Source organism: Microcaecilia unicolor, chromosome 1 (genome assembly GCF_901765095.1).
Source record: "Microcaecilia unicolor chromosome 1, aMicUni1.1, whole genome shotgun sequence".
Classification (NCBI taxonomy): Eukaryota; Metazoa; Chordata; class Amphibia; order Gymnophiona; family Siphonopidae; genus Microcaecilia; species Microcaecilia unicolor.
The window spans coordinates 250,346,101-250,360,255 of NC_044031.1; the positions used below are offsets into that span (position 1 = coordinate 250,346,101).

Below are 14,155 nucleotides of genomic sequence, written 5' to 3' on the forward strand. Positions count from 1 at the left end.
GTGAGAGAATTGTTTTGACGTCTTTTGCAGATTCCTGGAGTTCCCGTCATAAGCAAGTGGAATAAAGAACAGTCCTGAGCCAAAAGATTCTGACGTGAAAGAAAAGGAGGAAGTGGCTCAGTGTCTACAATGTTTGTATTTCTGAATGTCTCTGAAGCTAAGAGTATTTACGATAATTTTAACCAGTCAGAAAAGAATACCACACAGACAAAATCTGCACTGGACTGTATGTCTGATGAGTGAAGGAGAGAAGAGTACGAAACATTGGTTACTGCACACAGCATCCATAAAGCAAGTCTCTTTTTCCCACCACACTCCTCAGGAGCCATAAAAAGCAAAGAACAGTCTCCCCTTTCATAAAACTGGAGCCTTTAAACTATCCTCAAATACAATTACCCACTGCTGAAGGTGGTGACAAACAAGGCTTGTAGCCCTGAGATATGTAGCTGTCTAGTAGGCCACTACATAAGCAATGGGAAACAAACAAACAAAAAAAAAAACAACATACACATTTGAGAAAATTAAGCATTTCAGGCAACAAAAAAAAAAACCCCCAAAACACACTTCCTACAACTTTTGGACAAAGAGGAAATTCTGTAAGGGAAAAAATATGTTAAAGGTTTTTCAAAAAGCACTGTGGCACATTTACCCAAAGGTGCTACATTTTTTAAATGAGTCTTAACACTTTCTGCAAAATATTTTGCTTGTATAGTTTTTTGCTTTTTCTTCAGAACTTCTTCCGTTCTAGAGGGTGCAAGAACTTAAATCAATAACTTGCAGCCTGTTGCAGGGGCAGGTCACCACAGATGGGGCAAACTGAAGAAGCTCAATCCTCTGACTTTAGGAACTAGGATAGGTAACGTGATATATAGAAACGTATTTTCAAATCACTTAAGACAAAGTTACATAGAGGCATATTTTCCAAGATCTTAAACTTATAAAGTTACTAGTGAAAAAGGTCCGTTTCTGGCTCAAATGAAACGGGCGCTAGCAAGGTTTTCCGCTGAGTATGTATGTTACAGAGAGTGTCTGTGAGAGAGACTGTGTGTGAGAGAGTGAATGTGCAAGTGTGTGTGTGTGTGTGACAGAGTGGGTGTGACTGTGTTTGTGTCAGTGTGTGTGAGAGTGAGTGTGCAAGTGTGTGTATGTGACACAGAGAGAGAGTGAGTCTGGGTGGGAGTGTATCTGTGAGAGAGAGAGTGTGTGTGTGAGAATGAGGGTGTGCAAGTGCGTATGTGAGTCACAGTTAATGCACCACAGGCTCTGTGTTATATGCTATGCCAGATAGCACGGGATCAGTACATGTAACATGATACAGGTCCACCATAAATAAGAAGTTCTGAAGTGCCCCCCTCCCCCCCACCGCCGCCAATCACTCCCCATGATCCAGTCTCACTGATGCTACTTCACACGTAGCTTTGGGGGTGTCTAAGTTTGAAGGAGTAGTCTCGTGGTAAACTCACAAATGCCTTAGAAGATGTCCTAATATGGAATAATATAGGAACAACAGGCTTTGCAGAAATGTAACACTTTGGGGGTTTTTTCAACTTATTACCAATGAAGCCCTTAAATCCTTTGCGCGGCTCAAATTTGACTTTGGCCTTCTTAACTCTCAATTTTTGTGCTGTTATTCACTAAGGAATGCTGTTTGAAACAACTTTTCTTTAGTCTCCTGGACTCTGCTCTTCTCTGGTTTCCTCCGTAGTTGCGCCCCTCCGCTAGCCTCTTGTAGCTCCGGCCCTGGAGGGGGGGTGGAGGAGTGAGTGTCTGTGACCTCGGGGGGCGGGGCGTTGTGAAGGACTGAAACTGTGCACTTTTGCTGGTATGGGGGAGGGGCCAGCAGCAGCCGCTCAGAGTTTCCAGTGGGAGGGGGGTGGTGAGGGTGTTGATGTTGGCGTTGGGGGTCGATGTGTCTCAGGCCAGGGGAGGGGGGTGTTTGATATGGCTGGGTTTCTGCTCTCTCCCCTGGTCGTCGTCGTCCCCCCCCCCCCCCCCCGCCCAGCAACCATTCCTCTCAATCGGGTCTTTGAAGTATCTGCTTGCGATGGTTTCCTTGATTATAGGAAGGGGTGGGGGAGTCCATTCTCTCCGCCTTTAGTCTCCAGGACTCTGCCCTTCTCTGGTTCCTTCATAGCTGTGTTGGTCCGCAATGCGTCTTAGGTGACGTTGTACGTCGCGTAGCAATGGTTTGTTGTGCTGGTTTTCATTCATCCACGATGCGTCTTACGTGACGTTGTGTCGGTTAGTAACGGCTCGGCGATCTGATTTGTGGAGTGTGATGGCTCCGCCCGTGACGTCATGACGTTTGACGCGTGGGCGGGGCAAACAGGCATGGGTGAATTTCGGGTTTCACCACCATGCATGTGGAACATTCAGAGTTGTGGAGGCTTCATAGAACATTGGAGGTGCATTTTAAATAGAAAGACTAGTAAAAAAAGGCCCGTTTCTGGAGCCAATGAAATGGGCGCTAGCAAGGCTTTCCTGTGGCCCCCCCCCCCACCTGTCGTCGATGTTGGTGCATTGCTCCGCCTCCGCCCTCAACGTCATAACATTTGACGCGAAGGCGGGGCCCAGAGACTGTGATTTTTCGAGGCTTCAGAGCTTCGAACATACGAACCTTGGCTTCAGTGACGTCAGAAGCCAATAGAACGTTGAGGGTGAGTTTTATATATATATAGATGTGGAGGGGCATTTTCAAAAGAAACATCTACGTTGGAATTTGGACGTCTTTGTAAAACGTCTAAATTCGGAGGCGGGGAAAAAGATTATTTTTGAAAAAAGATGGATGTCCATCTTTCGTTTCGAAAATACCAAGGATGTCCTTGGATTTAGGTATCTTTGATTTTCGGTGATTTTCGAAACCAAAGACATCTAAAACGTCCAAATACAAGCAATTTGGACATGGGAGGAGCCAGCATTTGTAGTACACTGGTCCCCCTGACATGCCAGGACAGCAATGGGGCACCCTAGGGGGCACTGCAGTGGACTTCATAAAATGCTCCCAGGTACATAGCTCCCTTACCTTGTGTGCTGAGCCCCCAAAACACACTACCCCCAACTGTACACCACTACCATAGCCCTTAAGGGTGAAGGGGGGCACCTATATGTAGGTACAGAGGGTTTCTGGTGGGTTTTGGAGGGCTCACTGTTTCCTCCACAAATGTAACAGGTGTGGGGGGGGGGGGTATGGGCCTGGGTCCACCTGTCTGAAGTGCACTGCACCCACTAAAACTGCTCCAGGGGCCTGCATGCGCTGTCATGCACCTGATCATGACACCTGAGGGTGGCACGCAATATTTTTAATGATTTTTTTTTGAGGGTGGGAGAGGGGTTGGTGACCACTGGGGGAGTAACGGGAGGTCATCCCCAATTCCCTCCGGTGGTCATTTCGGGCACTTTTTGTGCCTTATTCGTAATAAAAACAGGTCTGGGTGAAAACTTCCAAAGTTTTAGTCTTGGACGTCTCTGTTTTTTTCCATTATGGCTTAAAGACGTCCAAGTCTTAGGAACGCCCAAGTCCCGCCTTCACCACGCCTCAGATACATCCCTCTCAGATTTGGACGTCCTTGCGACGGACTTCCGCTAGAGACATCCAAAATCGGGTTTAGATTATACCAATTTGGACGTCTCTGAGAGTTGGACGTCCAAGTGCCGATTTTTGTCAGAAGATAGACATCCATCTCTTTCAAAAATGAGCCTCATAGAAACCTATGGAACTTTTGTAAGTCTAAGTGCTTTGAAAATGAGCCCCATAGTTACCTATAGACTTCTAAGTGCACTGAAAATCAGCTCTGTGGAGGGGCATTTTCAATATGATGTTTAAATATGATTTGTAACCTTTTGCTCAAAACATTAAAAATTCAAGTGGTGAATATAGCAATTTTTGAAACAACAAAACGTTTATCTTTGTTTTAAAAAAATGGCCATTTCCTAGACATATCTTTCTAGACCATTAGACCATTTTTGGGAAAAAAATACAAATGAAAAATACACAAAATCAAGCCTTTGGGATTTAGAAGGAGCCAGCATTCTTAGTAGACAGGCCACACAGACATCCCGGCAGGGCAGTGCGGCACCCTAGGGGGCACCGCAGTGGACTTCACATAAAAAGTTCCCTGGCACACATCTCCTCCCTTTACCTCCTCATATTGAATGGCGAGCCCTCCAATCACCCCCCCCCCCCCAAAAAAAAAAAAAAAAGAAAAACAACTTAATGTACCCAACTATACACCACAATAGATGTTATGGCTGCAGGTGTCACTTATATATGCAGGTACAGGAAGTTTTTGGTGGGTTTTGGGAGGTTGATACTTTCCACCACAAGTTTAACTGTTAAGAGCGGATTATGGGCATGGGTCCCTTCTCCACAGTACACTGAACCAACCACTAGGCTACTCTAGGAACCTGCTTACTGCTCTAATAGGGCTGGCTATAACATCTGAGGTTGTCATAGAGGCTCGTATATACCATTTCATTTACATCTTTGGGGGGTGGGAGGGGTCATTCCTTTATTCCTCTGGTTGTCATCTAGTAGGACACTTTTTTGTGGCTTAAAGTCATTATTAAAACAAGTCTAGCTCAAAACAACTTAGTTTTAAGTCTGGACGTTTTTGTTTTGTTCCATTATGGCAGAAAAATGTGCAAGTTTTGGAACACCATCATCCCGCCCTCAACACCCCCCCTTGTGATTTGATCACACTGTGGATGAACAGCATTAAAAAAAAAAAAACGTTTAGAAAATGGGTTTCGAAAATAGCAATTTGAATGTTTTGGCAAGGAAAATGTCCAAATGCCACTTTACGCCACTTTTTAAACATTTTTCTCTTTTGAAAATGAGCTCCTTAGTGATTTAGGAGCATAAAAGTTAGGTTATTTTTATGGCATCAAGTTATTTGGTGTTGTATTCAAATATCTGTATCCTTAATTTTTTTATATTATGCTAATTCTGTGTTGGGTTGTCTTTTTTGGGGGTGGGGGAGGGAAGGGAGAGGAGATAGTTTAGTTTCTCAGGTGAACCACATGTGATATACAGTGGTGGAAATAAGTATTTGATCCCTTGCTGATTTTGTAAGTTTGCCCACTGACAAAGACATGAGCAGCCCATAATTGAAGGGTAGGTTATTGGTAACAGTGAGAGATAGCACATCACAAATTAAATCCGGAAAATCACATTGTGGAAAGTATATGAATTTATTTGCATTCTGCAGAGGGAAATAAGTATTTGATCCCCCACCAACCAGTAAGAGATCTGGCCCCTACAGACCAGGTAGATGCTCCAAATCAACTCGTTACCTGCATGACAGACAGCTGTCGGCAATGGTCACCTGTATGAAAGACACCTGTCCACAGACTCAGTGAATCAGTCAGACTCTAACCTCTACAAAATGGCCAAGAGCAAGGAGCTGTCTAAGGATGTCAGGGACAAGATCATACACCTGCACAAGGCTGGAATGGGCTACAAAACCATCAGTAAGACGCTGGGCGAGAAGGAGACAACTGTTGGTGCCATAGTAAGAAAATGGAAGAAGTACAAAATGACTGAGTGACAACCTCCTTCCCTCCGCCAGGGCCTTAAAAATGGGTCGTGGCTGGGTCTTCCAGCACGACAATGACCCAAAACATACAGCCAAGGCAACAAAGGAGTGGCTCAGGAAGAAGCACATTAGGGTCATGGAGTGGCCTAGCCAGTCACCAGACCTTAATCCCATTGAAAACTTATGGAGGGAGCTGAAGCTGCGAGTTGCCAAGCGACAGCCCAGAACTCTTAATGATTTAGAGATGATCTGCAAAGAGGAGTGGACCAAAATTCCTCCTGACATGTGTGCAAACCTCATCATCAACTACAGAAGACGTCTGACCGCTGTGCTTGCCAACAAGGGTTTTGCCACCAAGTATTAGGTCTTGTTTGCCAGAGGGATTAAATACTTATTTCCCTCTGCAGAATGCAAATAAATTCATATACTTTCCACAATGTGATTTTCCGGATTTAATTTGTGATGTGCTATCTCTCACTGTTACCAATAACCTACCCTTCAATTATGGGCTGCTCATGTCTTTGTCAGTGGGCAAACTTACAAAATCAGCAAGGGATCAAATACTTATTTCCACCACTGTATTATTGATTATATAAATATACACAATACTGCTGTTGTATACTAGTTTTGGCACACTTGGAGAAAAGACATTGAAAAGATGATTAGTTCTAAACCAGGCACACCAAGAGGCCCTTTTACTAAGCTGCCCTAAAAAGTGGCCTGTGGTATGATTAGCACGTGGGTTTCCCTGTGCACTGAATGGTTAAATCTCCATTTTTCCTATTAATGGCCATGCGCTAATTTCCACATTAACACGTGAGCCCTTATCGACACATAATTAGTAGGTGGAAAAGGCTCACAAGCTAACCATGCGCTAATCAGTTAGCATATGGCACTGTAGCTGTGCTAACTGAATAGCGCTGAGCACACCTTCTCTCCGCTCTCCAAACACACCGTGGAAGTGTGCGCACATGCCTAAACTACTGCATGGCTCCCAAGCACACCCCACGATAGTGCATTTTGACATGTGGGAATCATGCGTTAGTGTTTGTCACCACTTAGTCAAAAGGACCCCCAAGTTACTTTTTCCCCTTTTGTTTTTTTACACCCTCATCTTGCTCTGAACTTAGACCTGGCCCAAAATCTTTGAAACGCTTTTCTAAACATACACAGACAACCAACACACAACTCCCCCACGGAAAAGATAAGGGACAGAAAATTTACGGTTCAACAATTTTATTGATATATCAACAAAGCAATCAGACATTGGGGTCCATATAGAACAAATTGACAACCATACCCTCAAAGGTTGAACATGGTGAGTCTCACCTCAACTATATGATAACACTTCTCTCTGCCCCCTATACAACTCCCATAACCCCCCCTTCCAACCGATAACAAAAGTTGCGTGATAACCCCGCATAGGGACAATTTAAATAGCTCATTATTTTATCCGTATGGGAGACCAGCCACAGGCATTTTGTCTGTACACCTTAATGCAGAACTTTGTATGAAACTAGGAAATAAGAGTGCGAGAGAAAATGTTAACGATTACCTTTTCAAATGGTGAAGCTGTGTCAGAATGGCAATGGCTTGTTCATACTTCCGGAGTGCCAAAGCATAGCTGCCATTTTTAAAATCCTGGTTCCCAGATGTCTTCAGGAACTCGGCATAAGCGATCGGATCCATTCTGGGGGGAAAAATTGTTTTTGTTTCCTTTAAAAACAGAATTTTCATTAAATAAAACTTCTGAACTCTGCCAATATTAAAATGTGATTTATCATTCATAAGAGACTGTCACATTGCTACAAAAGATAAAGGAGGTAGCGGTTTGTTCATTGCTAGGTGATCCCTAAAGCAGGAGGAAAAAGAAGTGATTTGTCCTATGTGCATTTTTTTTCCAATCATGTTTATTACTTTTTAATACAAACCAGAAGTACAAACACAAAATGCCCCAGGTGAGGATACAAAGAGTCCCAACTCCATATAACCCCCCATCTACCCAACCTCCCATCCGATCCCCCCTCCCACAGTGCAAATCACTCCTTAATCAATTTGAACCTGCTTCTTCAGGCAGAAGAGAGACCAGGCACCCAAAAATATATTCCCCACTGGAGTAGCAAGGACTGGAATGCTGTTGCGTTCCAAGGCACTAAGTAAGATCATAGATGACGGGCAGAGAAAGAGTGCAACTCCAGCTGGAGCCAAAGACTCAAATTCTTTTTCACCATCGATATGGAGCACCGCAAAAAGGAACAAGAACCAGCCAGGCAGGATCCTCGTTGGCAAAAAATGTAAAAAGGTTGAGCGGGGGATGGCGCGCCCAATGGATCCTCCATAACTGGGAGACATGCCGGGTCAACCGAGTCCAAAACTCTTGGATTAAGGGGCATGTGTCCCAGGTGTTCAGCCTCCTGCCCACACTTCAGGCAGTGATCATCTGATCTTAGAGTCACATGAAAAGAAGTTTTATTTGGGGAGACGTACAATCTCGAAGAGTGGTGCTTTCCACTAGTGTGTACACCTGCGCCAGGCAAGTCTTAATCTAGACTGCCCACACCGGAGCACAGAGATCCACTGACCATTTCTGTGCAAGTGATTCATAGTCAGGTTCAACCAATTGGTCACTCAGATGTCCATGGTAATATTTGACAGGCATCGACAGGCGACCAAGCCCAGAATGGTATTAAAGAAATCCCACACTTCATTAGTCAAGGATTCCCTGTAATTGCAAGCAGGCAAACTGTTCCTGATGGATTGGAGCTCCCCTGTGAAAATCCTACATGGGTTTCAAAGTACCAGAATCAGTCAAAATATGATGCAAGTATTGGGTCCCCTGAGCCACCCACCGCTGGAAAATCAGGGAGGAGCTCCCCGCCAGAAAATCCACATTTTATGTGATGAGCAGCAGGGGGGACACCTCTTTGGCCAACCCATGCAATCTACAGAGCCAATGCCAAGCTTTGCAGAGGTGCAAACAAAAATACAAAATGAGGAGAAGCGCAGAGCCTGCCAAGTGATGCCTGAAACCAGTACCCAAAATGACGAGGCCTAATAAGAGCTAATTCAGTATTGATGCATGACAAGAAAAATGTACCCCAAAACCAATCTGTGAAGAGACACTTGCAACATGCGAAAGAGAACATCTAGCAGTCCCAAGTCTCCCCGGGTGTGGGATAATCTGAGCCAGGACAAAGGACACCGGGCCCGCTTGCCCTGCCAAAGAAAAGAAGACAACTTCCCACAGAAAAAAATTGTCTCCATGTTGCAAGTAAAGGGGCAAGACCTGTAACATGTAAATCCATTTTGGGACTAGAATCATATTATAAAGAGCCACTCTCCCCGAGAATGAGAGTGGCATTGCTCTCCAGTTTTTTAGGGTACATAAGTACATAAGTAGTGCCATACTGGGAAAGACCAAAGGTCCATCTAGCCCAGCATCCTGTCACCGACAGTGGCCAATCCAGGTCAAGGGCACCTGGCACGCTCCCCAAACGTAAAAACATTCCAGACAAGTTATACCTAAAAATGCGGAATTTTTCCAAGTCCATTTAATAGCGGTCTATGGACTTGTCCTTTAGGAATCTATCTAACCCCTTTTTAAACTCCGTCAAGCTAACCGCCCGTACCACGTTCTCCGGCAACGAATTCCAGAGTCTAATTACACCGTTGGGTGAAGAAAAATTTTCTCCGATTCGTTTTAAATTTACCACACTGTAGCTTCAACTCATGCCCTCTAGTCCTAGTATTTTTGGATAGCGTGAACAGTCGCTTCACATCCACCCGATCCATTCCACTCATTATTTTATACACTTCTATCATATCTCCCCTCAGCCGTCTCTTCTCCAAGCTGAAAAGCCCTAGCCTTCTCAGCCTCTCTTCATAGGAAAGTCGTCCCATCCCCACTATCATTTTCGTCGCCCTTCGCTGTACCTTTTCCAATTCTACTATATCTTTTTTGAGATACGGAGACCAGTACTGAACACAATACTCCAGGTGCGGTCGCACCATGGAGCGATACAACGGCATTATAACATCCGCACACCTGGACTCCATACCCTTCCTAATAACACCCAACATTCTATTCGCTTTCCTAGCCGCAGCAGCACACTGAGCAGAAGGTTTCAGCGTATCATCGACGACGACACCCAGATCCCTTTCTTGATCCGTAACTCCTAACGTGGAACCTTGCAAGACGTAGCTATAATTCGGGTTCCTCTTACCCACATGCATCACTTTGCACTTGTCAACATTGAACTTCATCTGCCACTTGCACGCCCATTCTCCCAGTCTCGCAAGGTCCTCCTGTAATCGTTCACATTCCTCCTGCGACTTGACGACCCTGAATAATTTTGTGTCATCGGCGAATTTAATTACCTCACTAGTTATTCCCATCTCTAGGTCATTTATAAATACATTAAAAAGCAACGGACCCAGCACAGACCCCTGCGGGACCCCACTAACTACCCTCCTCCACTGAGAATACTGGCCACGCAATCCTACTCTCTGCTTCCTATCTTTCAACCAGTTCTTAATCCATAATAATACCCTACCTCCGATTCCATGACTCTGCAATTTCTTCAGGAGTCTTTCGTGCGGCACTTTGTCAAACGCCTTCTGAAAATCCAGATATACAATATCAACCGGCTCCCCATTGTCCACATGTTTGCTTACCCCCTCAAAAAAATGCATTAGATTGGTGAGGCAAGACTTCCCTTCACTAAATCCGTGCTGACTTTGTCTCATCAGTCCATGTTTTTGTATATGCTCTGCAATTTTATTCTTAATAATAGCCTCCACCATCTTGCCCGGCACCGACGTCAGACTCACCGGTCTATAATTTCCCGGATCTCCTCTGGAACCCTTCTTAAAAATCGGAGTAACATTGGCTACCCTCCAGTCTTCCGGTATTACACTCGATTTTAGGGACAGATTGCATATTTCTAACAGTAGCTCTGCAAGTTCATTTTTTAGTTCTATTAATACTCTGGGATGAATACCATCAGGTCCCGGTGATTTACTACTCTTCAGCTTGCTGAACTGACCCATTACATCCTCCAAGGTTACAGAGAATTTGTTTAGTTTCTCCGACTCCCCCGCTTCAAATATTCTTTCCGGCACAGGTGTCCCCCCCAAATCCTCCTCGGTGAAGACCGAATCAAAGAATTCATTTAATTTCTCCGCTACGGCTTTGTCCTCCTTGATCGCCCCTTTAACACCATTTTCGTCCAGCGGCCCAACCGACTCTTTGGCCGGTTTCCTGCTTTTAATGTATCTAAAAAAATTTTTACTATGTATTTTTGCTTCCAACGCTAATTTCTTCTCAAAGTCCTTTTTTGCCCTCCTTATCTCCGCTTTGCATTTGGCTTGGCATTCCTTATGATCTATCCTGTTACTTTCAGTTGGTTCTCTTCTCCACTTTCTGAAGGATTGTTTTTTGGCTCTAATGATTTCCTTTATCTTACTGTTTAGCCACGCCGGCTGACGTTTAGTCTTTTTTCCCTTTTTTCTAATACGTGGAATATATTTGTCCTGAACCTCCAGGATGGTGTTTTTAAACAGCATCCACGCCTGATGCAAGTTTTTTACTCTGCGAGCTGCTCCTTTCAGTCTTTTTTTCACCATTTTTCTCATTTTGTCGTGCTGAGTGCAGGTGCGGAGAGGACTAAGTTTACGGAGTATAGCTGCACGGGGTCTGAAGCAAGATAGATCCCTAAGTATTTGAGCTTGTCGGAGGCCAACTGAAGTGGAAAGCCATCCCCCCATTGTTCCTTAAGAGAGAGCGGAATAGGAAGTGCCGTAGACTTGAGTACATTTAGCCGGAACCCAGAGAAAAAGATAATTTCATCCAAAACTGACAGCAACTGCGATAAAGCTTGTTGAGGCTGCAACAGGATTTACAGGATATCATCCGTAAACGCCAGAGATTATAAACGACCTAGAGATGCAAGTAACTAGTTAGGTAATTAAATTTGCTGATGACACAAAGTTATGCAAAGTCGTTAAATCGCAAGAGGATTGTGAAAAATCGGTTGTTTACTCTTTCCAAAAATACTAGGACTAGGGAGCATGCAATGAAGTTACAAAAGTAGTAAATTTAAATCAAATCCGAGAAAACATTTCTTCACTGATCATGTAATTAAACTCTTGAATTCGTTAACAAAGAATATAGTAAAAGCAGTTAGCTTAGCGGGTTTAAAAAAAAAGTTTTGGCAGCTTCCTAAAAGAAAAGTCCATAAGCCATTATTAAGATGGACTTGGAGAAAATCTACTGCTTATTTCTGGGATAAGTAGCATAAAATGTATTGAACTTTTTTGGGATCTTGCCAGGTACTTGTAACCTGACTTGGCCACTACTGAAAACAGGATACTCGGCTAGATGGACCACTGGTCTGACCCAGTATGGCTACTCTTTTGGGTGCGCAACTGACTTTGCACGTCATTGCAAGGGGGCTACACAAAGACAGAACATGGGCGTCTCCCACTTCCACGCACTACTTATAGAATACTGCAAGCTGTGAGCATAGGTGCCCCATTTAGGCATGCCAATTTATACCTGCTATTGACATCCCATGAGTGCTCCTAAATGTGCGCATGGTGACGCTAATTTACACTTGTACTCTACCAATGGGATCTGGGCGCCCAGATGCCATTGTAGAATTAGCACTCAAATTCACTGTATCAAGACGCCTAAATTGCAGTATTCAGCTACAGAATTGTTCTGGCTGCCTGCTTGCAAGTCGAATGCTGAACTAGCCCTTAACTTTAAAGACAAAAGTACCTATGTTTACCACCCTAAGCCAGATACAGGTGGGAGGAGAGAAGGGAAGATAGACCAGTCTCACAGCCCAGGTCAAGGAGCCTACTAGAATCCCCACCCTATGTTTAGACTCTTTTGGCCCTGTTTACTAAGCCACCCTGTAGGTGCACTATTGTTTTTAGCACGTGCTAACCATTAGCGCACGCTGTGTAGGCACCCACAATATTCCTATGGGCGCCTACACAGGCACCCGCTAAAAACACTAGCACATCTTAGTAAACAAGGCCCTTTGTTCAAACGCTAATAATGCTTCATTTTGATTATTGCAATGTTCTTCTCTTAGGTCCATCCTAAAGAAATTATAAATTGCAATTATTATAGAATACTGCAGCTAAACTTATTTTTAAAGCATGTAAATTTTATAGCACATCTTTTTTTCTTTTTTTAAATAAAACTGCATTGGCTTTCTATACAAGCTGGATTTTTTTTTTTTTCAATTACTTTGGGGCCCTTTTACTACCATGCCACAGAAATATTGCCATGTGCACACACAGCAAATGATACATACCTGTAGCAGGTGTTCCCCGAGGACAGCAGGCTGATTGTTCTCACGACTGGGTTGACATCCACGACAGCCCCCACCAACCGGAAGAAAAACTTCAACTTCACGGGCGGTCCCGCATGCTGGGCACGCCCACCGCGCATGCGCGGCCGTCTTCCCGCCCGTGCGCGACCGTTCCCGCTCAGTTGAATGACAAGCAAAGGAATGAGTAAAACGCAACTCCAAAGGGGAGGAGGGAGGGTAGGGGAGAACAATCAGCCTGCTGTCCTCGGAGAACACCTGCTACAGGTATGTATCATTCGCTTTCTCCAAGGACAAGCAGGCTGCTTGTTCTCATGACTGGGGTATCCCTAGCTCTCAGGCTCACTCAAAACAAGAACCCAGGTCAATTGAACCTCGCAACGGCGAGGGCATAACAGAAATTGACCTACGAAGAACAACTAACTGAGATTGAAGCCTGAACAGAATAAATCGGGTCCTGGAGGGTGGAGTTGGATTCAAACCCCAAACAGATTCTGCAGCACCGACTGCCCGAACCGACTGTCGCGTCGGGTATCCTGCTGGAGGCAGTAATGTGATGTGAATGTGTGGACAGATGACCACGTCGCAGCCTTGCAAATCTCTTCAATAGTGGCTGACTTCAAGTGGGCCACTGACGCTGCCATGGCTCTAACACTATGAGCCGTGACATGACCCTCAAGAGCCAGCCCAGCCTGGGCGTAAGTGAAGGAAATGCAATCTGCTAGCCAATTGGAAATGGTGCATTTCCCGACAGCGACCCCCTTCCTATTGGGGTTGAAAGAAATAAACAATTGGGTGGACTGTCTGTGGGGCTGTGTCCGCTCCAGATAGAAGGCCAATGCTCGCTTGCAGTCCAATCTGTGCAACTGACGTTCAGCAGGGTGGGTATGCGGTCTGGGAAAGAATGTTGGCAAGACAATTGACTGGTTAAGATGGAACTCCGACACCACCTTTGGTAGGAACTTAGGGTGAGTGCGGAGTACTACTCTGTTATGATGAAATTTCGTATAAGGAGCATGAGCTACCAGGGCCTGCAGCTCACTGACTCTACGAGCTGAAGTAACTGCCACCAAGAAAATGACCTTCCAGGTCAAGTACTTCAGATGGCAAGAATTCAGTGGCTCAAAAGGAGGCTTCATCAGCTGGGTGAGGACGACGTTGAGATCCCATGACACTGCAGGAGGCTTGACAGGGGGCCTTGACAAAAGCAAGCCTCTCATGAATCGAACGACTAAAGGCTCTCCAGAGATGGCTTTACGCTCTACACGATAATGGTAA

The 14,155-nt window shown here is 44.8% G+C and overlaps 1 protein-coding gene across 1 annotated transcript in view; it reads right to left on the bottom strand.

The window, feature by feature from the left end:
* The window catches only part of TRANK1 (tetratricopeptide repeat and ankyrin repeat containing 1), a 222,299-nt gene that overhangs the window by 180,168 nt on the left and 27,976 nt on the right, over window positions 1-14,155 (bottom strand). Inside the window, exon 2 of the mRNA XM_030205498.1 lies at window positions 7,090-7,224. Within this exon, the coding sequence (XP_030061358.1) occupies window positions 7,090-7,223 (134 nt within the window). The 5' untranslated portion in view covers window position 7,224. The remainder of the gene's footprint in view (window positions 1-7,089; window positions 7,225-14,155) is intronic.